The sequence below is a fragment of the Homalodisca vitripennis genome, chromosome 2 (genome assembly GCF_021130785.1).
Source record: "Homalodisca vitripennis isolate AUS2020 chromosome 2, UT_GWSS_2.1, whole genome shotgun sequence".
NCBI lineage: Eukaryota > Metazoa > Arthropoda > Insecta > Hemiptera > Cicadellidae > Homalodisca > Homalodisca vitripennis.
The window spans coordinates 9,354,300-9,379,597 of record NC_060208.1 but is presented as its reverse complement, the minus strand read 5'-3'; the positions used below and the strand labels follow the sequence as shown (position 1 = coordinate 9,379,597).

The following is a 25,298-nucleotide window of genomic DNA, read 5'->3' as shown; positions in this document are numbered from 1 at the left end:
AATTAGTTACCGTTCCATGTTGAAAATTATTAACTGTTTTTTTGAAAAAAAATGTTTTTACTTTTTCCACATCTAGTACAGCGTAGCATTCTGCTAAACACACTCAGATAACAATAAAAAAAATGTTAAATTAAAGACAAGTTTATTAAAAACAACAAAATACAACTTGAGCATTTAAATGAGTAAATGACCAACAATGGAGATAGAAAAAAAAACAAAGGAACAATTAATGTGTTGTTTTTTTTTTTCGAAAAGGTCTAAACCTTTTTTTACTGTTACATTTACTGATTGTAAATTATTTTGGTAATTTTATGTGTCATTGTTTTTGCCAATAATGAGTCTGAATTCAGATCGAGCAAAACCCGAGAGATGACGAGTTGAACGCTCTGCTTCACAACATTCACAGTTCCAACATCCCGGGACATCTGTACCGAGGCTTCACTCTGCTCGGTGCCAATCAGCCGGTCAAGGAGGTCTCGGTAAGTCTCGGCTCTGATTTGATTCGGTAGTCAGTGTCATCAAATTTCTCTTTAGCTCTCCAACTGACACCTTCAAATATGGAACAGTATTGTTTTACCAGCAAGAGCTCCTAGTAAACTACATATTAGCCGTCATTTGAAAAAATGAATTATTTATATTGTACACCGTTGTTTGCATTCTGCAACATTAATATCCAAATGTTTGAAATGGAAAACTTTTATTAGTTGGTTGAAAAAGTGAATAAACTTGTTTTATAGACACAACACGAGAGATGTTTGGGAACAATTTAAAGATATTTTTGACACAGTTGTTTTCATTACTTTACCATATGTGATTATAGTAATTTAGTTTAATTTATTATTAATTACCAGTTTAGCAATTAATAAAAATCATTTTACAGGAGCTCAATTTTAGTGATTGTATTTATATACTCATTACTTTTATTGCACAGCATGGTGCTGTAAAAATTAAAGAACTACTGTCACGTTGAAATATAGACACATGCATACAAGAGAATCCGAAAAGTACTTATTTAAATCACTCATAATAAATATATTAATGCACAACATTGTTCAGTATTAATATATATGATATGTACAAATTATCAAATAAGATAAACATTAAAATATAACTTACTAGCTGTTTCCCGCGGCTTCGCACGCGTCTCTTAAGCTTTGCCCGTATATTTCTTTGCCTTCAAATAGTGTTTAGCTATTTAATAAACGTAACTGTGTCGTAATTGCAGTTCATAATGTGCAGGCGCTTTGATAACTGTTATATCTTGCAGTACAGCCTGGTGGTGAGTTACATCAATGGGCATTGCATATAAACCTTCTACATAGAAAAATACAAATTTTCATAGTGATCGGTCCAATAGTTTCTGAGTATATAAAGGACAAACACACAAACATTCATTTTTATATATTACTATAAGTGTAAAGAAATTTAAAATAGTAATTAAATTATATATAAATATATTTTTTGTCGCATTATATATGTTTACAAAGAACAGCTGATTAAAAATTTGAAAAGACTCTTTCACTTAATAACATATGTTTGCTGCAATGCATTTCTTACGGGTATTTCTGTAACCAGTGGGGCGGAATCCTGAATCGGGAAAGGGATAAAAAGTATCCTATAACCTTCTACAGATCAAGACGAACAAATTTAAAAAAAAATTAGGCAAATCCGTCCAGCCGTTTGTGAGTGATGCTGTTACACACGAACAGTTTCATTTTTATATTATAGATGTGAATAATTTTATTTTAAAGTTTACACGAGTTGTAACAACTCCAATGTAGTAGTGAAATTCTAAGTTTAAAGATTGTGGTTGATCACTTTTTAAACCCTATCATCATGTGCATCAAACCGGTATGTTGACAGCAAGTGCCAGCCGAGAAGCGGCCGGTCTGGTTCGTGTTCTCCGGTATGGGCAGCCAGTGGGCGGGCATGGCCAAGGATCTGATGCGCCTGGAGCCGTTTGCCGCCACCATGAACAAGTGCGCGGAGGCTCTCCGTCCTGAGGGTGTCGACCTTCTCTCCATCGTGCTCAGTCCCGACCAGTCCACCTTCGACAACGTCCTCAACTCCTTCGTCTCCATCACTTCGTGCCAAGTAAGTCTGTGGTGTAAGTCGTATGCTTTGATCACCGGTTTCCGATGTAAGACAAAGGGGGTGTGGAAAATAGTAAGATGGAGGTCATTTCATACAATCGCCCACTTCATAGTGTCTTATTAGAATTTTAATGTTGTCTGCAAATATATTTACTTCATTTAATTTGAATCTTACGAAGGGATCAAAGAGTATTTGAAATAAAGATTGAACGCAAAGTTGATAACTGTTTGCTTAACTTGATAATTTAATTAACTTTAATTTTGCTTAGTTGATAATTGTATACTTGTTGTTTCTGTTTAGTTTTAGTTTAGTCACATCTGAGTTCTTCTTTTGCGTTAGATCTAAAAATATTGTGTGTTTCTATTCAATTTTGATTGAGTTGCAAGGTATAAAAGACACATGAATGTATCTAAGCTTCTTGGGGGATTTAGGTTTTAATCTTTGGGAATGCAATCATAATGGAGAATTATAGATGTTTGATTGCAAATGTAAAAAGCACCTCTGACAATTTTTATTTGTTTTATCCAGCACAAATAATTTCGTTAAGGTATTGTACAGGAACAAAACACACATGCATGCAGCATTAGTACAGTCATACGCTTACCATAGTACTGGTTGTTTTGCATGTCACTTTTACATGTTATTGCAAAATTTTATATGAAAATATAGGGCTGGGGGTCCACACCTCCTTGTTTCTCCGTACATCTGAAATGATCTGATAATTATAGAAATGTTAGTTTAAATATTTAAATTAAATATTTCAGTTTTATTTACTTTTCTTCGTGTGCATTAAGTCAAAATTTTATTAAATTACAATCAATTAAATTAAATTTTTGATGACAAATAATTTTACCTTTTAAATGGCTCTGTAAGTAAAATTATAAATAAAAATTAAATTTTACAGTAATGATAAATTATTTTAGGACTGTTACTCATTTGTGTACGTATCACCTTAGATAAATTGGATACAAAAATTAATTTTTCCCATAAATTCTGTTTTGTGCCAATTTGATTAAGTGTTTCCTGTCCACAGGTTGCTCTGGTTGATGTCCTCACTTCTGTCGGTATCGTACCAGACGGTATCGTGGGACACTCAGTAGGAGAGCTGGGCTGCGCTTACGCAGACGGCACACTGACAGCACAACAGACAGTCCTCGCCGCTTACTCACGAGGCCGAGCTATCCTCGACTCCAAGCTGCCCCCTGGCTCCATGGCAGCTGTTGGTAAGTATCACTCAATTTTGTTCCTGTTTTGTAAACGTGGAGACGCCGTCATGTAGGACTGTACTGACAGGACTGTTGTGTCCAGGCCTTTCCTGGGAGGAGGTCAAGGCCAAAGCACCCCCAGAGATCCAGCCAGCCTGTCACAACAGCGAGGACTCTGTGACGGTCTCGGGACCTCCGGAGGCTCTCACCAAGTTCGTCAAGAGTCTCCAAGCCGACAACATCTTCGCCAAGGAAGTGGCCAGCTCCGGAGTCGCCTTCCACTCCAAGTACATCGAGGCTGCAGCACCTAAACTGCGCAAATGCCTGGAAGAGGTAAGAGCTGCAACAGGGAATATCATTAGTATACCATAAAACAGTAGATCCGGCCTTTTTATAATATGATAATATAATTATCAGTTCAAGCCAACTGATGATACACCATTTAATTCCGACTCCATCAAGAAATAAATCCAACTTTATACTTGGATTCCCAGTTGACAGAGCCCATCAGTATTGTCAGATGAACTTTCAATTCTAAGAATTGACCGATCTGTTTCTTAAATTTAAAGCTAAATGTCCTGAAGAGCAAAAGCAACCAAGTATGGTTATTAGAAAATTTGATTTCACAATTTAAATGTAATGGTCTATTTCTTACAAGATAAATTCAAAAGGTTTCTGGAGTTGTTATCTATATTGAACCAGGAGAAATTTCTTTTTCTGCTATTAGCAGCACTGCTGGTTAAAGGACTGAATCATCAGGAATTATTTTGGTTACTGTCATATAAAGGTGCGGTGTTTTGACAAAGGTTGGTGTTTCTTTTTAAGATTTTCAATTGCAACCTTTAAAACAGCATTAAACCCTACATTTTGCTCAAGAAATTTTCTGAAGATACTGATGAAAGCACGAAGAGAAGATGTGATGAAAATAGTAGTGTACAAGTGGCATAAACCAGAATTTTGCACACGTACAGTTGAATAAAATACTGTTGGTTTTTTCTCTAACTTGAATATCATATATGAGAGTTTACACTACTATACAAGATGACATGAATTTGAATGATATTTTGTGTGTGAGCTTGCTAAAATGTTATCTCTTGAATAAAACCAATTGGTTAAGACATGTCAAGGGACACAGTTGTGGTTGGTGTAGTTGGCACTTCCTGGAAGGAAATAACAGCTACCATGAGGCATAATGCTTTTTTTACCCTTAGGCAAAACTTAAGTCATCTGAGTGAAAACCAAAAATAACCAATAATCTGATTACAAACAAGCTATTCAATGACAGACATGCGAGCTTTCTATGGCAATAATTGAAAGAGTATCAGATGATTCAGGATTTCACCATAATTTCTTTTGAATTTCAATGTTTGAGATTTGTGGTGATCTCTAACTATGTATGCTAATGATATTTAAAAGAAAATGTTTGCTGAGGTAAACACTGCATATGTCAACGTCAACAAATTTTGATTTCAGATATTATGTGCAGATTGTCCAACTAATGTGGAACTTTTTAAGAACCACCAGTTTTAACCACTTGTCGATGCTGTTGCAGATCATCCCTAGGCCCAAGCCCCGCACACCGCGCTGGGTGAGCTCCAGTATCCCCGAGGCGGCGTGGGGCTCAGCTCTTGCGCAGCAGTCATCCGCTGCGTACCATGTCAACAACCTGCTCTCTCCCGTGCTGTTCCACGAGGCTCTGCAGCACGTGCCGGACGGTGCTATAGTCCTGGAGGTGGCACCTCACTGCCTACTGCAGGCCATCCTCAAGCGTTCCCTCGGCCCCAACTGCACCAATATCGGACTCGTCAAGCGTCTCCATCCCGACAACCTCACCTTCATCCTCACCAACCTCGGAAAGTAAGTTGTCAGTAATTTCTTAGAGCAAATTATTTAGTTGAAACAGTGAAGATAAAGTAATTGAGAAGCCAACATCAAACAGTTTAGAAGCACCAAAACTTCCATGCTGCCATGACTAATGTTTGAATGTGTCCAGGGCTTTCAATGCTGGAGCGCAGCCCAAGTTCCAGAACCTCTATCCTTCGGTCAAGTTCCCCGTGGCTCGCACCACTCCAATGCTCGCCTCCATGATAGAGTGGGATCACTCCAATGAGTGGAGCGTCGCTGACTTCTCTGGCAAGGTACGGATCTTCATCTTTTAAATGTTTATTTTAGGCTTTTAGGCAAAAATAATGCTTCAGATTGAACATGACTGAAATTAGTGTTCAGGACAAGAACAGGTACCATTGGTTTGAGTGTAAAAAAAACATCAGGACCATCTGAGGCACTGATTAATGATTGTAGATTGTTTCAGACAATTCACATAATTTAAGGTCTGACATATAAAAAGGAGTGCAGAACAGATTTTCCACACTATTGATATTGATGCTTGCTGTTTTATAGGGAGGCGGCCGTTCCGGTGAGAGTGTGATAGAAATCGATCTAAGTAAGGAAGCTGATGCCTTCTTGGCTGGCCATGCCATCGATGGAAGGGTTCTTTTCCCAGCCACGGGCTATTTAGTAAGTTCAGAAAATTCTTACCTTCCTCTATGTGGTTTTAGTTGTGTAATGGTTCTGTTAGAAAAATACAGCTGTTGATAACGTAGCTTTTTCCTCCCTTGACAGACACTGGTGTGGAAGACCTTTGCAAAACTGCAAGGAAAAGACTTTGAAGACATGCCTGTAATACTGGAGAACGTGCAGTTCCATAGAGCTACCATCATGCCCAAGGATGGTAAGTAGAGTATTCAGTTACATCTTGAAGTCAATCAGCAAAGGCTCTTGGGGGTTAACCCAAACATTTACTGCAAAATACAGTACTTTTAATGTATATAAAATTTTAAGGAATTAAAAAAAAATATTGATGTAAACACACATTCATTCCACAGGTTCTGTAAAGTTCCTGATCAACATCTTCGACAACTCTGGAGACTTTGAGCTGGTCGAGGGTGGCTCTGTGGCCGTGTCCGGGCGGGTCCGCCTGCCCGAGGATGTGGAGAAGGAGCAGCTGGATCTGCCACCCCCTGCTGTCCCCCGTGGAGACTTCCTGGATCTGGAGAAGGCTGATGTGTACAAAGACCTGCGTCTCCGTGGCTATGACTATACCGGAGTCTTCCGAGGAGTCAAGCAGGCTGACAACAAAGGTGGGTTTTTGCTGGAGAAATGAAACTTAATGGAAGATATGCATATGTGTCTATTTACCAATAATTAACACTACTTTTCCAGATCTGCAAGCGTTGTGACAAGCGTAAGTCAGGAATCACAACCACCATGTTGTGTGTCAACTTCACTAACTCTAAAACATGCACTTAATAAAAAACTAAACACAACACTAATTATTAAAACTGAACTACAGGATACAGGTCTTAATTATAGTCTGCATTCGTCGACCAACCACCTACGACTGACCAGAGGCTAATAACAAATGGCAATATTCACGGTAGACATATAACAAGATGGCAGCTAAAATGAGGAAAGGAGTGGACCATTTTTATTGTTGGTTCATGTTAGATCAACTTCTTAAAACCATACTGTGACTCCACATTGGTTTTTTTTACAAATATCTAATCTGTTTGATACTTTTGGTTTTCTTCTTAGTTCATTTTTCAGAATTGGCAACCAAAGCGGCGTAATCTCGACTGATGGTTGACTGATTGGTAGGTCTGACAATTTAATGTATGAAGCCTTGATTAATCTCCTTTTGAAGAAATGAGGTTCCCGATGTATTATTTTGGCTTCATCCCAATTCATATGATGGTCTTCAATGTCCGGAAAAATTCTGTTTCCTTCACAATCCTTCCATAGACAAAAACAAACTTCAAACAAAGTACCAATAATTGTTAAATGTCAAAAATTATTCATTTGATACAAGTCTAAAGTAGTATAAGATATAACACTAACAATTCAGAACAATTCATTCCGGAAACACTGAACAATGATAATTCTCATTTCAGGTGTAACTGGAAAACTGGAATGGATCGGCAACTGGATCTCTTACATTGATACCATGCTGCAATTCTCCATTTTGGGCCTAAACACGCGGGAACTGTACCTGCCCACGCGCATGCAGCGTGTATGCATCGACCCCCGCAAGCACAAGCAGTTGGTCGCACAATTGGGTGAGGAGGCCACAGTGCCAGTGTACATGTACCGTGACATCGACGTCATCAAGTCCGGTGGTGTGGAATTGCGCGGGATGAAGGCTTCCCTTGCGCCACGCAGGCAGCAGACACAAGCCCCGCCCAAGCTGGAGCAGTACACCTTCGTACCTTACATCAATGATAAGGTATATAATAAATTCATCTTATATAAGACTCTTCCAAATCAAATATCTTACATTGATATTTTAATAACTTTCATCGGTATTATCAGAAGAATAGTTGCTACAAGGATGATGTAACGGTATGACTAAATAAATGTTCCGTGCAGGTTATGCCAGTTCAGCAAGCCCTGACATCGCTGGTGCAGCTGGCACTTGAAAACTCCAGTGGCGCTCTGAAGATGAAGGTGGTGGAACTTGGAACCGACCGCATGCCTGAGAACTTGCTGGCCCCCACCATCATTGATATCCTGGAGTCAGAACCCATGCTCAGTGTAAGTTAGCTCCTCAAATTATCTTTCTCTCTTTCTATAAAAACCCTTAAAACTGACAAAAACTGCTGTATGTTAAATCTGTGAACTAAGAAAAAAATTCTTAAAAAATTAAGATTAAGATTAAAATTCACCAAATTTCTTATCAGTTTTTGATCAATGTTGAAATAACTTGAAAGCTCCTAACTACTAATCTGAATAAAATGTGTATACAGTTTTTAAACATTTTATTTATTATTTATAAAATGTATATAAAACAATAATTATTTTAAAATTTTTTTGATGGCAAGTTTTGTTGTTATACACAAAGTAAAATAAATTTATTGTTAAAAATATATAACAGAAGATACCATTTTTCACACAGTTTTTGAAAAATTGTCTTTTTGTAATGACAAATCTGAAAATCCACTGTCTTTAGGGCTTAGACTATAGTAAGTTATTGTATTAGTTCAAAGATATTCTGAAAATGGTAAGGCTTAAAATGGTCCTTGAACAGAATTAATGAATGGAGGTCCATTTTCTGTCACGAGATGTCAACTTAACAATTGGTGACCGAGAAATTTCAGCTGAATTATATGAGCCGGAATAAAGAGTGGATTTGTTGTGTGGACAGGTTGAGTACACTGTGGCGTCCAATGCCCCTGAATTGTATGCCGCCTTGACGGAACCGCTGGGAGCCAAGTCCACCAAGAAAGACGCAGCGGCGGGAGCCCTGGAAGCCAACTGTCACCTGGCGGTGGGAGCCGATGTGGCTCAGAGCCCTGCCGTGGCCAGCCTGGTCGAGAGTGTCAAGGCTGGAGGCTTCGTGCTCCTGGAGGAGAGTCCCGACATTCCAGACGCTGCCCTCAAGGCCACAGGACTCGAAGTTGTTGCCAAGGTCAAGGCTGAACGCCGAGCTTACGTACTCCTGCGTAAGGTGAGTTGTTCAAGTTTGACTATTTGAGGGTTTTAGAACAACCAGACTGATTTCATAATTGTTACCTAATTTGTCACAAAAACTTCATTTTTTATTTTATTACTTGACTGTTTAGAAGTTTTGTCAATACGTTATCATTTGTGAGACAACTGAATACCTTACAAAGGAATCGTTAGTAATTTTCTTTTTTATTCTTGCTCTCAATTCCTTTCCATATACCTTTCATTTATAAATTCTGCTTTTTCTTGAATTACTCATCTTGTACTTGGTTTTGCTTCTTAAATTTAATTTTGCTACCTTCCTTAACAATCTACTGTCTGCCTCACCACTGAATTTACCATCCCTACTTTGGTTCTGTCACTGCTCCTTAAATTTATCAACACATTCTTGAATTTGTCATTTCATCTTTGACTTTTCCTACCCATCACTGATTTTCTGTGGACATTGTGTTCGGTTGCTCTACATTCTCATCTTACGACAAATAGTTGAGATGATATAGTCAACTGTGCTCGGTAGGTGGTGGACCAGCCAACACCAGTGGTCATCAGTGTGACGGAGAAGAACTTCAGTTGGGTGGAGACGTTGAAGGAGGCTCTCAAACAGTCCGAAGCTGAGGGAAAACACGTGTTGCTGGTCAGCCAAGGTGAAGAGACGCTCGGACTTGTGGGCATGATGAACTGTATCAAGCAAGAACCTGGTGGCAACAATGTCAGGTGAGCAGTGATATACTTCAACTCTTCGATTTATATTTTAACCCTGTTATTTTGTTGAGATCATTGTAAAGTTATTCATTATTAAATTATAAACAAGAGGAAAGTCTGTGTACTCACTTTTTCACTCCTGTGATTTTTTTCGCTCAGGGCGGTGTTCATCCAAGATGCAAAGGCACCTGCCTTCTCACCCACTTCTGCGCAGTACGCAGCACAGCTCCGCAAGGGGCTGGTACACAACGTGTTGCGCGGCGGTGTATGGGGCTCCATGCGCCACTTAAAGCTAGAGGCCACTGACGCGAGCCTGCAGGTGGAACACGCTTACATCAACGCCATCACGCGCGGTGACCTTGCCAGTCTCAAGTGGATCGAGGGTCCACTAACTTTCTACAAGTGAGTCAAATTGTGAAATTAACTGATTAAATCGAAGACGAGTTCTGTCAGAAAGAATGATGATATTTTTAACATTTGTAGAGAGAATGCAGTATAAATTGTTCACTATAACATTTATTTATTTTAAGACCTATAATTTAAAAGTGGACATATAATTGCAAGTTTTTTAATGGATGGAGTTTTGGATTCAATCGAGTTTGCAATCAAGCGTTACAATCACCACTAGGCCACAAGCATTTTTAGTAGTATGAGCTGGCTGTGCCATGTTCTCCAAGGATTAAGGGAAATTAAAACAAGATGAGTTAAATATTTGCACAATTTCCAGGCCAGAGGACTACCCCAACAGTGAACTCTGCACAGTTTACTACGCTCCTCTCAACTTCCGTGATATCATGTTGGCCACTGGAAAACTGCCACCAGATGCCCTTCCTGGAGACCTGGCTGGACAGGTAAAATCGTGTTATGTTATATAATGTTATGCATAGTTATCAAAATTAATTTTGAGGTTATACTGTAACAAAGAAATTAATTTGAAATAAGGATCCTTTTTTAAATCCCGCATGAAGGTCTTGCCAAGATTCTGAGAGCTCAGTTCTTGTGTTTACTTCAATGGGTAAAAAATTTGTCGATTTCCTGAATAACCTCTCTGTAATCGCAATAAAGATTTTGGTTAGAATACCAGATGATATGCATGACTGTCTGTGATCTGCAGGACTGTATCCTGGGTCTTGAATTTACCGGACGAGACTCCATCGGTCGCAGGGTCATGGGCATGGTAGCAGCCCGTGGTCTCGCCTCCACCGTCCTAGCTGATCCTGGCTTCCTCTGGGAGGTACCGGAGAAGTGGACCCTGGAGCAGGCCTCAACTATCCCTGTCGTCTACGCCACTGTGAGTATCCAGACTTTGCTCAAAAGGTTTATTTTTTAAAGAACCATCAATATCACCCACTGTTTCCTACGTAGCAAGCATACCACAAGGGTGTTAGCTAATTTAAATCAGAAAACAGAAATTCAGATCCAATTAGAGCTGTTCTAACAATATTGCTGCATTGGAAAGTAAAGTATTGATGCATCTTATTGTATGAGATCTTTGTAAATTTTTAACAGTCCAGTATTTGAACCAAATCTGATGACACATCATATGGAAAGAAAAAAATGTTAAGGGAAGGGGGGCAACAAATGTGACACGGTGCGTTCGAGCTAATAAATAATGCGGAACAGTGTGACACGTCACAAATGATCACTGGACAAAATGCAGTGGCACAAAATAAGTGTAGTAATGAAAATTTCATTATGTACGTTCAATCGAAAATGTGGTTTGTTTTAGTTTGTCATGCAGAAGAGACAATTGTGACACAAACAAGCCCAAACTTGTCCTGAACGATAAATGGCTATAACTGAAGAACAGACACCTTGCATCGCTTCCAGTTCCAGTTCTTTTCACAAGAATTGAAAACTAGAAACTAACAACACATTAGCAGTGTAGAACTTTCGCATGTATGGCAGAACCATAATGTGGAAGCCATATAAATATTTGAAATCTGAACTAAACATTTTTATACACTTATGAAATGAAAAAAAATAAAATTTCTTTATTTATACAGGGAAAATTAGGGTTACATGGTTCTTTCTAGGACTTAACCTGTGAAAACAAGAAATTAACAAATTAAATATTACCTTATGAATACATAATCAAACAAATAATTACGTTTATATAACATGCAGAAATTAATATATTTTCACACGTAAATGAAAAATTTGCAAATTAATACAACTTACATTTACACAAAAGCTAAACTAATTATTCCTACTAAATCCCCATATTCTTACATTCACGCCTACAGCAGGATTACACGCATCTCAGACTGGACCTGTCTCGGTTCACTGCTTAAGATACATAACTTTCAATGTTGCCACAAACCGGGAACGGCTATTGATGGAAGTAATTGTTTGTGGAAGGGCATTCCACAGCCTACAAGCCATTACATGGAATGACTTATCAAATACTTCAGTCCTGTGCTGAGGCATTCTCAAAACGAAAAAATACGAATCAGAACGAGTGTTTCTCACAACTCCATCAGATAGATTTAAAATATTCAGAAACATATTTGGGAAACCGACATTGTAATATTGAATGAACTAGGTTTAAAATTGTAATAGATCTTTGCTGTTTTAATTTTAAAATATTTGACTGAATATAGTACAGTGTGATGTGCTGCTCCCAACTCACATTGTAAACGTAATGTAATATGTAATTTATCTTAAACTTAATGTAATATGTAACTTATCCATTATTATAAATGAAAAATCAATTGCAAGCTCTCAAGGTCTTTGATTTGTTTACTGGTTCCGGGTCCGTACCGAGAATCAATTCTTTGTTTTAAGGTTATTTTTGACGATGGAAGGATTGTGAAGGAAACAGGATTTTTCCGGACATTCACTGAACGATGGCAAATGAATGATGGAAAAATACTGTTTACTTCACAATCCTTCCATCGTCAAAAATAACCTTCAAACAAAGAATTGAAAAATCAAATTTAGCATCGAGAGTGTAGTAAACGAATTTTGGAATTACCTCATCTATGAAAATACACACATTAAGATGTAATGTGCTATGATAGTTATCATGATATCACGTATAGTTGAAGTACTGACGGTTGGATGTTTGTTGCAGAGCTACTACGCGCTGGTAGTACGAGGCAAGATGAAGCCCGGAGACAGTCTGCTGGTTCACGCTGGCACAGGAGGTGTGGGTCAAGCTGCTATCGCCATCGCACTCCACATGGGCTGCGAGGTCTTCACGACAGTCGGAAGCAAGGAGAAACGTGAATTCCTGAAGAAGACCTTCCCTCAGGTGTGTAAATCTTGGCTTTCTACCACGATACTCCTCCAACACAGTCTGTTTCTAAATTCTTTCCAACCCTATATCTCTGCACATTTTACACCAGAATGTTTTCCACCTACCTGTAAAGACATTTATACAACAAATGTTTAGAATTGTGTATCAGTGAAGAACGTGGTCCAAGATGAAAAAGTCAGTTTCAAAATTCCCTTCAAAGTTCCCAATAAGGTTGGACTGAAATTATTACTAAAGAATTTACAATATAACGAATAATGTAGCTATGGTGGGAAGGATTGATTCAGTGCGAATGTTGAATTTAGCTCTATTTCACCTTCCAATTAGTGCAGTGTATGGAATCTGACACTGTCACAGACTTGACTCCTGGAATCTGGAGTTCACCTCTGTCTGATGAGTTCAAAATGAATCTCTGCATCGTTTTTATCATCTTGAACAAAAAGAAGTTCATCTGGTTTATCCAGCAGCTGTTCAGTGTAATCTAGATGAAGGGGTGTTCTCTCTCTCTCTCTCTCATCAGTGTCAGATTTCAGATGCCACATTAAGCAGAAGATGAAAAGGATCTAAACTCAACATTTGAAATATATAATGGTGTTGGATCTAATGTTTTGAGTTGGAACTGAAAAAGATTAGCCATTTTCTTACATTTTTGTGGAATTTGTTATGAATAAAAAGTTAACACATTTGTTAATATAACATTTGTACTCTTTGTATTAAACTATGGCACATATCTAGTTACAGAATACGTTATTAATACTTTGGCTATTAAGCAACGCAGTGTCTAACATTCAGACAGGCTACGTACTCAACTTACGTACCCACTTTTAGTTGTAGTGTTTAAAAAACAAAACTGATATTGGATGATGTTATTTACAGCTGACTGACAGAAACATCGCCAACTCCAGAGACACCAGTTTTGAGCAGCATGTTCTGCGAGAGACGGGCGGCAGAGGAGTCGACTTGGTGCTCAACTCTCTGGCCCACGAAATGTTGCAAGCTTCCGTACGCTGTCTAGCCAAGGACGGACGATTCCTCGAGATCGGAAAGCTGGATCTTTCCAACAACACTGCTCTTGGTGAGTGCAGAGAAATTTCACTGGTTTTACTCAATTATACAAATTCTGTCTATTCTGACTACAAAATGTAGTCTGATGGCGGAGAACGAACTTATCTTCACCGGTATCAGGATTGAGTCATCGGTGGGTTGCAGTGTTTAAACACAACTAATGCGATTTAATCTTTCGGAGAGAGAATCATTAAATGAAAAACGATTAATTAAATAATAATTTAGGTTAGTAAATGAAGAATCTTGGAGCGTTGATAAAAAGTTATACTATCACTGGTAAATAAATACAAATTTTCCAATATTTATTTCTTTATATTTGTGAAGTGCCTGATGATGGAATCATTGATTCCGAAAGGCCTTGCAATAATAGAAATAAATATTGGAAAATTTGTATTTATTTACCAGTGATGTCAGTAAGAATTATTTAATGATTAAGTTAAGATCTTATCCCTTTGCACGTTAAGTTTTACACTGTACAATAATTAATAATTTACTATGTTAACATTGCCAATTTTTATACGATTTTGCAAAATAAGATCCTATAGAAATCAGACAGTATGAATGATTCAACTGCATTGAAATTGTTTTTCTCAAGAACCTAATTGCTTTATTCCTTTAAATATCACGTATGTAATAATTTTTAATTGACTTAATGAGTTTTGAAACTGTGAATATTTCAATATTCTTTTCTTTTTTCAAGGTATGGCTTTCTTCCTGAAGAACACAACCTTCCACGGCATCTTGTTGGATGCCCTCTTTGACGCAGGCAGTGACAACGCGGACAAGAAGGAGGTGGTGAGACTGGTGACCGAGGGCATCAAGAACGGCGCAGTCAGGCCTCTACCTGCCACAGTGTTCGCAGAGAACCAGGTGGAGCAAGGGTTCCGATTCATGGCGTCCGGAAAACACATCGGTAAAGTTGTCTTGAAGATCAGAGATGAAGAACCACAGAAGAAGTTGATCCCCAAGGTGAAGCCTGTATCTGCCATCCCTCGCACCTACATGAACCCGGAGAAATCTTACATCCTAGCCGGTGAGCTAAATTGTATCTGAAGTAGGCCTACTTACCACTTACTATTAAGGATTACAATGAAAGTGAATAGTTGGCCATGTAACAGATCAAACCTTGTTAAATTAAATTAGGAAGATGCGTAAAAACGTTGGTACATAAAAAGTTCTCATACCTTTACATTTTAAATAGTAGTGATTGTTTTCTTCTTCTATAATGGAAATATCTTATATATTTTAATATTTTCTCACTCTTTACTATAGCAAAACTTATGTTATTTTAGTTTTACACCTTCACAGCGACTCTACTTATGTACTGACTTAGGACAGCCGGGATAGTAGTAAGGTGCATCCACCGCAGTCAATGTGATAAAATTGAAAAGATGTATTTGTTGTTACAAAGATTATTTAATTAATATTTTTGTAGAAAATTATTTATAAAAGTTATTTTTATATTTACAGTATAGTAAATTGTTCCCCTTACAAAGCAAAATAATCTGGGTAGAATATAGAAACAATTTTTCTAAACTGAATTTTACTCAATGGCATCAGTTTACTAGTATGGAACTAAAAGGGAATAAACAAATGATTTAAATATGTTTTAAGTGTGAGTATTTTATATGCCTTTTAGATAAAATGGTCTTGTGGTAACACTCATAGTAGTAAAGTCAGCATTAGTGCTAATTTTTGCTATCGTTGATCACCAAAAGAAAGACAAAAAGAGGAGATGAGGAAGGGACTGCCCGGAGTGAAAGGCAACCAACACCGGTTGCTTGAGATCATTAATTGCCTTTATCCCTTCCAAGGTAGCATGGATGAAAAGTTTACTTCTTACATGAACGCAGCATATGTATAGGTTCTTCCATGTTTTTGAAAACCTAGCTTCCAGATTTCTTGACTAAGAAAGATCTCTGTTGCAGGTGGTTTGGGTGGATTTGGTCTCGAATTGGCCAACTGGATGATCACCCGAGGAGCCAAGAAGATCGTGTTGACATCTCGCAGTGGAGTGAAGACCGGCTACCAGTCACTGTGTGTAAGGCGGTGGCGTGAGCAGAACATCCAAGTGTTCGTGTCCACTGCTGACGTTACCAACCCCAAGGGAGCCGAGCAGCTGATCAAGGAGGCAACGAAACTGGGCCCAGTCGGCGGCATCTTCAACCTGGCTGTGGTATGTTTCCCTCATTGTCATTTTTTAAGAAGTTTTTCATAGAGCAATGGTACAGACATGTAGTATAACTAGTACTAACTGTGATTCCAAAATATCAATCTAGTAGTCAAAATCTATTGTCTGTTTAGTGGTTAAAAATACAAAGAGTGATGGAACCGCAGGGAAGTGGCTAGGTTCTAAGAAGGATGGACAAATGTCCTCAACGAAATTCAAAATGGAGGCCTTCTGTTTTGAGTGAATGTGATTGGGAAAATGACAGAACAGACACCTCACAATGACAATGCTTTGGATGAATTTCCTCAAGTTTTGAGAGTTATGTTATCACAAACTGTGGTCCTGTCAAGGATTTGTCATTGAGGAAGGTTTAGATACGAAGGTCACTCATTATGACAAGTGCCTCAACTATAATGATATTGTAGAGCCGATGGCCTAACAGTCTAAAGGCATTGGAGTTTGGTTCTGAGTTAGGGAAAGTGAAGGTTTAAATCCTGTCTGACCGTAGGTCTTTTTATCAGTATAATCGATCTTGTACTGTATCGACTTTCCTCCTTTATTATCTTTGATAAGATCTTCCTCACTGGTGACCCATAAGGATGGGCAGAATAAGGCTTAAAAAATATTGGAAACAATGCTATAAAGTAGGTGAAGGTGAAAAATGAAATATTCTTAAAAAATTATTTTAAAATTTCTTAATGGTACTTACTTTTTAGACACACCTAATTTATTATGAAAGGTTCATTAAATTATATTAAATGTAACATTTGGATTCAAAAGGAAAACTGTACAATTTATGATGCATAAAAAGAATTAAAATTTAAAAACTGAATACTATTTAATTACTTTGTTGTTTTGGTTATAAATTTAATTTTAATCAAATCTGACATATTTTTAGGACGATTTCTTCAGCAATCCATAGCATTGTCCCTTGATCTCTCTTCTATTGGTTTATTGCTTTCAAGGAGTGCCGCACACTTGTGTTGGCCAAAAATGAAAAACACGCAACTGTACACTGTTTCCATGCGTGTTTTTGCAACAAGTTGGGTCCATGTAACTAAGCTTTTGTAATCCAACAGGTTCTGAGGGACGCTTTCATGGAGAACCAGAGCGCCGCAGACTTCGCGACAGTGTGCCGGCCCAAGGTGGAAGGCACCAAGCAACTGGACGCCATTTCCCGCAAGTTGTGTCCCGAACTGGACTACTTTGTGGCCTTCTCATCGGTGTCTTGTGGCCGAGGTAACGCCGGGCAGGTGAACTATGGCCTGGCCAACAGTGCCATGGAGCGCATCTGTGAGGCACGCCAGGCCGCCGGACTGCCGGGAGTAAGTATTCTGGCTTTAGACTTGTACTTTGCTTCTGAACCTCAGTTTATCCAATCAACTCTGTTTACACATTTCAATTTTTGTTAATAATCCAAGAGTTTTAGAAAGATACACAGAAAAATAATAATATTTTAGAGCTAATAAATAGTATTTTAGAGTTAACAAATTTACCTGTTGTAATAACAAGAAACATTGTGTTATCAAATAAATTACTAATTTGTTTCTCACAGAACTGCCAACTAAAAAAAAAAAAAACAACAAAATACAGAAAAAAAATTGTTGGCAGATGTCTGTGTATCCAACTGTCTATCAATGAATAAAAGAACTGTCTACATTGAAAAACATTTAAGAAGTTTTACTGCTCTATTTCAGCAGATTTCTCTTAAGACATTTAATTGACTAATGAAAACATACTATTTTAGTTGATGGTCATATTGAGAAACCAACTGTACGTTTTATTTCTTGATTAATGAAGTTTTCATATGATTAAAACTATCATGCTTTTTTATCTGTTAGACTTGTTTTGTAAGTGTATTGCTCTGAAATGTAAAACCGGTCTAATAGAGATTTTTACCACAGTTATACCTCATGGAGGAATTATTTGTAAACTTTATTAAATCAAATTCAAGGAGGTTATCCTAGAAGTTATGTTGTCAAATTTGTGTTTTGAGATTTGGTTATCAAAGTGTTACTTTGTCTATATGTGCTTGTTACTGTAATAAAGCCAATCACGAGTTGATTAAGTACTCGGGACTAGTCATTCCTGTTGTCTGGTGTTCTCCCGAGAACACTGATGGTGAAAAAGGTCAGTTCTTAAATCCGGAAATTCAGTTATTGTTAAATACAGTTATTCAATTTTTCAAGCTCATTTACTATTGTCAATTTTGTCATTGCTCGAACTCGGAAGTTGTCTGTAAACAAGCACGATAAGTAAAACCTTCCATAACTTCCACTTTTAAAGATCATAATATTTTCAAAATGATTAAATAGTAAATCGTGTACAGGTGGCCATCCAATGGGGTGCTATCGGAGATGTAGGTCTGATCCTGGAAACGATGGGAGACAACGAGACCGTGGTGGGGGGAACTCTCCCGCAGCGCATGTCCTCCTGCCTGGCCACCATGGACAAGTTCCTGCAACAACCCCACGCTGTTCTGGCCTCCATGGTGTTGGCGGAGAAGAGGAAGAGCGGAGGTGAAGCGAACCAAGTTGGGTTGCTGGAAGCTGTCGGCAACATTCTCGGTAAGTCCACAAAACATATACACATACATTAATGTATAAGGTGAAGATACTTTCCGACTCCTACAGCCAATAAATAATTTCTTAACTAATTAAAATAGTTTTACCACTTTTTTTACTTAACTGTAAAAATTGTTTGTCTTCACAATAACTTCAGTTTTCAAGTATTGTTTCATAAACCATGAAGACAATCCGTGAATAATTACCAATTATAATTGTTGATGTTGATTTCAAAAGTTTAGAAAAGAAAGTTAGAAAAAGTTGGAGGAAGCTAATTCATGTTTTGGAAGTCCTTTTAACCCTTTCAGTGCCAGACATTTTTCTAGGAAGCATTGCAAAAAGTACCAAGGTATAAGTCCTATGCTGTAGCATACATACAGAGCAAAGCCAAAATTCAATGTTTTACAGCTGCCCACATTAAATGCTATAACTTTGTTCATTTTAGACTGAAACACTTTATTTTTTATTTATTTCATGGTAATATAGTTTAAACTAATGAGGAACTTATTTTACTGTGTGTGCATGCATTAATAAAATATATGTTAGTAATAAAATTTGACACGTTTGAATTATTTTTTAAAATTATTTTACTCCAATAAATATGCAGTTAAAATTTCTTTAATTGCAACATAGCAGATGGTGTTACAGTTCTCACCCATAGTTATTATGGTACATAACTTCAATGAGTTATCTTATTAAACAACTTGTTAAACTTGGTTATATGAAAAGATCTAATTTCAATATTTCATGATTTGGTTATAATTCATAAATAAAGAAAATATACACATATAAACTCTTTAATGCAAAAGTTAAGCACTTATACCCTAAAAAACAATGTTGCAAACATTAGACTTTATTTTGATGTTTACAATATTTTATAGACATCTGATTAAATGGACGCTGGCTCTTCTTTTACATATTACCAACATCTGTGAAAACGGATGTTGACACTGAAACGGTTAAAAGTATAAATATTTAGATTGGTTTGGTACTTAAAATATTCTTTAAGAATAAAGGGAATTAAAACACTTTTTTGTCCTTTAGTTAACGCTCAAATTAAGGAAATCAGAAAGTAGGAAAAAATAAAATATTTGTAACAAAATAAATTTAGTTGTCTATTTACTTAAGTCCAACTCGTTATTGTATAGGTATAAAGGACGTGAAGACGGTAAACCCAGCCAACACTCTGGCCGACCTGGGGATGGACTCTCTGATGGGTGCGGAGATCAAGCAGACTCTGGAGCGGAACTACGACCTGGTTCTGAGTGCTCAGGAGATCAGAGGCCTGACATTCGGCAAGTTGTCGGAGCTGTCCTCTGGAGGAGACGGTGGTGAGGCTGCCCCAACTCAGGCTCCGACTGCAACAGATGCTGCTCCTGTCAAAGACACAACTCAGGTATGTGTTCATTCAAGGAAGACCAAAACTTCGTTAACTAAGGATGATTAGAAAGCTCAAATAAGCATATCTTCATAGCAGGACTTCATAAAGCCACCTTGGATATGAAACTGAATCTAATTTGTAAACAATTAGAAATGTTACTTCTGAAAAGGATAGGAAATTATGACAGATCCAAAAATACTTGATAAAGAGGAAGCGTGGAATTCTGGTAATGCTGGATATCCTTTTGATGTCCTTTCCTGCTTGTGATATATCTGATCTGTTGATTTATAGTCTTCAAAACCACAGGCAAGGAATGTCAAAGTCATCTTCGTGTCAAAGTCCTAAGACCTCTGGAATCTTCACTCAACAAAGATGGATAGTATTCCAATCTCTGCCGGATATGTGAGGTGGGAATCAGGGTCGAGAATGGATGTAGTTATCTGTGGATAAAATCAGATCAAACTTTTACTTAATGGTAATCTAACATCTTTAAATGTAACTTCCTATCCATAAATTTAAAAGCCATCGATGGTAAAGTATGGAAAATCAGACTACTTCACCAACACGTTCAGCAAATGTGTCGGACGAGCATGTTTGACCATGTAAGAGAGGAGGGATTTAAAAATTAATTCTTTTTTCGTACTAGTTTATTTAAAATCCATGAAAATCACATCGGAAGAATGACTAAAATATTATTGTTTTTCAGGTACAATTCCAAGCTGCCGAGCTGGTACCCAAGGAGACTCTCAAACAACTGCCGTCCAAGTCTAATAGTGGAACCCCCATCTTCATCGTCCACCCTATTGAAGGTGTAGTGACTGCTCTGCAGGCTCTGGCTGCCCAGCTGCCTTGTCCTGTGTACGGTCTGCAGTGCACCACCCAGGCTCCACTAGAGTCCATCCAGAAACTTGCCGCCTTCTACATACAGGTTTGTCTTGCAGCAAGTTCTTCCAAATACGTTGCTGAGGAGTTCTTTTATGATGCCTGAAGCTTTTGCTTGATAGATTTTAGATTTGCCTCAATTTGCTTACTCTACCAGACAGACTGTATAGCAGCTCCTCTTTATAAGTCATGCAGAGCCATTAGTTTATTGCTCTAAGTATATAAAATATTGCAGATTTGAGACAAAATAAATCTTTTTTGTTGAGACCTGCCATCTCTGGAAAAAATCCTTGCTAACATGTAATGTTTTTCAACAGTTACTTGATAAATAAAAGTTATATGTATGGATATGTTCATTTATATCGTGTTATACACTATAACACTTTTTTTCATAATGCTTTAATTTCATCAAACATTGATACAATTAAATATTTTATTGTTAAGTACAAAGAATTGAGAGAAATATTCTAATGAAAATGTTTTATGTATCTTTGGTGTTTTGTTTTTTATATAAATAACTGGCATCCATTTTAACATTCAAAAAGTAATGTATGATTTCATACCTCTGCTAGAGTTTCGAGAATTCCAAGACAGGATTAAATTCATTAGAATCACTTAAAACAGGTCTGAAAGAATCCTGGCATGAATTTGGTGTAAGACTTTGAGACTACTTCTTTGAATTAAAATATATAATTAAGTAGATTTAAAACATTATTGGTAATTTTAATAACAATCCCTATTAAAAATCTTTTTGTATGACAGCAAGTGAAGACTGTCCAGAAGTCAGGACCCTACGTCCTGTCGGGCTACTCATTTGGCGCCTGTGTGGCCTTCGAGATGGCCCTCTTACTAGAGAAGAGCAAGGAGAAGGTAACACTGGTGCTGCTTGACGGCTCGCCCACTTACGTAGCCTCCCACACCGGTAACTACAAGGCACGACAGAAACCAGACAACAAGAACGCAGACGCTGACGCCCTCACGTATTTCATCTCACTGTTCAAGGACGACGTCGACTTCATCAAGGTAGGCTAGAAGCGTCATTCTTGAATTGTAGAATATAACAACTTTTTTTACCTTATCGTTTGATTTTGTTAGCTTCGGGGATGTTTGCCCAAAAAGCCACGAAGAGTGGGAAGCTGTGATCTGATTATTTTTGTGCTGTGACAGATCCAGAAGGACATGCAAGCGCTGACAGGATGGGAGAAGCGGCTGTCGCTTGCCACGCAGCTTTTGTCTGGCTCTACACCATTCCCAGAGTCCGAACTGGCTGCAGCCGCCGAGTCCTTCTACAAGAAGTTGGTAGCTGCCGATGCCTACAAGCCCTCAGGGACCTACACTGGCCCTGTCACCCTTATCAAGGCCACGGACAACTACGTCTCGCTCGGCAAAGACTACGGACTAGCCCCGGTCAGTCACTACTCATATTGACCTTTATCCTTGTAAATATGTAACAATCTCCAGTATACTTAGGTAGAGGAAAAACTAAATATGATTTGGCACAAAATATCTTCTCTATTTATTTTCAAAGTTGAAGATCTTGGTGTATGTACACAAAGTGAAAGCCAATCTCATTTCCAAGAAACTAATAATTTTAAAGATAGTTTCAGGGGAAACTATCCATTATTTCCATTATCCATAAAACAATAAGCAATAGGAAATAGGCCCATTATTTTGCTAGGAAAAAGCAATAAACTTTTCTTTAGGGAACCAACAAACTTTTTTGAGTTGATTTCTGGTCTCTGAATGTACACAACTTTGCCAGCATAACCTCTACGATCCCTCGGCTGCCAGGATCATCCAGCTATAAATTACCTAGCCTCTGGTCATAGGATTTTCCATAGATCAGGGGGTATCTTAGCCTCGAAGCTCTTATAGGCCAGATCTTCCTGATGTTGGAGTCTAATTTTATCAATCAATCAATCATACTGGATATCAAATTGTAATATATATAGGAGTACATTAAGAGATGTCATTTCGATAAATGCTTCACAAATTTACTCATTAGTCAAATTTTGACTACTTTACTTCTAAGGGTTGGAAGAGAAAGCTTACTTACCAGACTGGAAAGTTATCTTAAAGCTTCTGGGCTATTGGAATCCATTGGAATCCTGGAAGGCATTAATATGATTGATCCACTTGAATGTCTAAAATCCCAGCCTTTAGAACAAACCATCTGGTCTCTCCTATCTTTAGAACCAACCATCTGATATTTCGGAACCCACACTTTGCCGCACCATCAGGAAAATCACAATCCTTATATAAATTGAGGAACCCACTGTCAATTAACCCTACTGTCATTAAACTAAATGACAGTGAGTACTTACTGTCCACTAAAAAGCTTAGTTTCATATTGATTCTGAATATCATTTCTTCTTCTCAGGTTCTTGTAAGGTTTTCACTACCTTCTTCATTATATACCATGCTCTTCTAAATACTCTTGTACTCTGGTATGTTTTGGTATCAGAGTTTTAAGCTATATTATCTTCAATTTTTCATAATGCTTTTATTTAGTCTTACATACTGTATTGATAATTTTGTAAAAACATATATTAAAAGCTTGTTATTAATTATCAACATCGTCTTCCCACAGATTTGCAGTCAGCCAGTCAACATTCAGTCAGTGAAGGGCAACCACAGAGAGATCCTGGCCGGAGATAGCGCTCTCAAGATTGCAGAAATCATCTCGCAAACCTTGAAACTTTAAGCGTCCAAACGTTTATAGCTTTTACTTGTTGACAAGTAGTCAAATAACATTGTGATTTCAGCTTTAAGACTGGTATAGGTTTAAAAATCTACAATCCAAACAGAAATTAGGAATATATTTATTTATTGACAGTTCAGTTTATTTTTCGTTTTAGAAAGTCTCGCCTACTTAAGGATATACTTAAAACTTTCTCTTGCCGTTTCAAAATTATCCAGGAATCTCATCAACATTTCAAAGAACACGATCATTCCTGAAAGTCAATATGTTATTGATTTTGTCGTCTTTGTAAATAACTGCGAATAACAATGCATTTGTGTGAAAACATTCTCGGCTGTCCAGTGTGGTACTCCCAGCTGTACTCTGCGTTATCGTTGTACATTATCGCGTAGCTTTGTGTCAAGAGTGAGATTATTTTTTTAATCCTATCTAGACTAGATTTTTTAGTTATTGAGGTATTATTATAAATATAAAACTTACAAAAAAATGACCAAAGTAAATACATACCATAAGGGCCTTGTTCTTTACGTTTAATTAGCCTTTTATTATTTTTTTTAACAAATGTGATATTAAAAGCACTTTATTTTTTTAACATCACTTTTAATGTTTTTTGTTATGTTTATACTTGATGTTATAGCTGCAGTTGTTGTATATAGGTACTATAAATGGCAGGTTTGTTTTGTTAAGCTTTATCGCACCTGTAAACTAAATTCTGTAATTTATTTAGAATTAAAAGACAAAGCTCTAAACATTTCCTATTTTATTGATCCCTTCTTCAGACTCATGAGTTGTACTCTGATAGTGATATTGTGGACTATTTACAACAAAATAGAATAGAAGATGACGCAATATCAATTTTATTCTCAACCCTGTTCAGTGATGTGGGCTAAGAATGGAATTCATACTGGAGAATGGAGCTGGAAAATTGTAATATTCCAGAGGCCATATTAGCTTTACAATAATGGAAAATTAAGAAAAAAGTGTTTTATGGAGTTTTAACCAACCTCTTAACATGAAAACCTTTTTTTAAAAATTGAAGTTCCACTCACCGCTGTAAAATAGATAGAAATACATATAAAAATATAAATAAATATTAAAAAAAGAAAAATAGCTTGGTTATATCAATCTACACAATGGCTATTGATATTGGTTGAGTAAAAGTAGAATAATCAATCATACAAAAAAGCCTTGAAGCACAAGCTTTCAATGCTTGAGAATAATCGGTTCATAGGCACAGGCTAAGTGTGAGAACAATGTCGCTCTGGAAAAAACCAAACCATGACAGAAAAATTTTAATTTAACATGTTTACGAGCCAGTAAATGTAATTTACTGGGTCACGTACACCAAAACAAGGATAAACAAATAGCATTTTCATGTGAAAGTTCTCACACAGAACTTTTATTTCTATATTTTCTTCTGATAGATCCAGGCTAGAGAAAGCTCTGTAGTACAGTACAATGAGATGAACCTCAAAACCACCAGAGCAGAAGTCAAACCTCCTTTCGTACATGTACTGTAAACACCTTAGGAGACTTCCAGACTATCCTCTAAAGGATTTATGCATCCTTGGTTGTTGCATCTGTGTATCTTCAGATACAAGTGGTGTACCAAAAATGGCTTCAGACCAAGTATCTGTAAAGCATCAGGCAGGAAATTTGTCATTGAAAAATCAGATGATGCACATAATAAGACCCAAGTTCTTCCTGGCTTTCAAAAAGCTCTACTCACATATTGAGTTAAGCTCTATTCACCTTCCATCTAGTGCAGATTGA

At 37.4% G+C, this 25,298-nt stretch overlaps 1 protein-coding gene across 3 annotated transcripts in view; it reads left to right on the top strand.

Annotated features, from left to right (window-relative positions):
• LOC124353516 (fatty acid synthase) overlaps window positions 1-24,274 on the top strand; it is a 51,254-nt gene extending 26,980 nt beyond the window's left edge. For all 3 annotated transcript variants that reach the window (XM_046803387.1, XM_046803385.1, XM_046803386.1), the window contains exons 9-35: window positions 351-479; window positions 1,864-2,094; window positions 3,128-3,317; window positions 3,403-3,632; window positions 4,852-5,156; window positions 5,293-5,437; window positions 5,700-5,816; window positions 5,922-6,030; window positions 6,185-6,439; window positions 7,250-7,581; window positions 7,725-7,889; window positions 8,500-8,802; window positions 9,319-9,515; window positions 9,663-9,905; window positions 10,231-10,354; window positions 10,618-10,794; window positions 12,580-12,759; window positions 13,639-13,837; window positions 14,528-14,860; window positions 15,756-16,003; window positions 17,077-17,322; window positions 18,327-18,564; window positions 19,710-19,957; window positions 20,649-20,870; window positions 21,587-21,847; window positions 21,992-22,231; window positions 23,415-24,274. In XM_046803387.1, coding sequence (XP_046659343.1) covers window positions 351-479; window positions 1,864-2,094; window positions 3,128-3,317; window positions 3,403-3,632; window positions 4,852-5,156; window positions 5,293-5,437; window positions 5,700-5,816; window positions 5,922-6,030; window positions 6,185-6,439; window positions 7,250-7,581; window positions 7,725-7,889; window positions 8,500-8,802; window positions 9,319-9,515; window positions 9,663-9,905; window positions 10,231-10,354; window positions 10,618-10,794; window positions 12,580-12,759; window positions 13,639-13,837; window positions 14,528-14,860; window positions 15,756-16,003; window positions 17,077-17,322; window positions 18,327-18,564; window positions 19,710-19,957; window positions 20,649-20,870; window positions 21,587-21,847; window positions 21,992-22,231; window positions 23,415-23,528 — 5,781 coding nt within the window. In that variant the 3' untranslated portion in view covers window positions 23,529-24,274. The remainder of the gene's footprint in view (window positions 1-350; window positions 480-1,863; window positions 2,095-3,127; window positions 3,318-3,402; window positions 3,633-4,851; window positions 5,157-5,292; window positions 5,438-5,699; window positions 5,817-5,921; window positions 6,031-6,184; window positions 6,440-7,249; window positions 7,582-7,724; window positions 7,890-8,499; window positions 8,803-9,318; window positions 9,516-9,662; window positions 9,906-10,230; window positions 10,355-10,617; window positions 10,795-12,579; window positions 12,760-13,638; window positions 13,838-14,527; window positions 14,861-15,755; window positions 16,004-17,076; window positions 17,323-18,326; window positions 18,565-19,709; window positions 19,958-20,648; window positions 20,871-21,586; window positions 21,848-21,991; window positions 22,232-23,414) is intronic.
• Window positions 24,275-25,298: the final 1,024 nt, after the last annotated feature.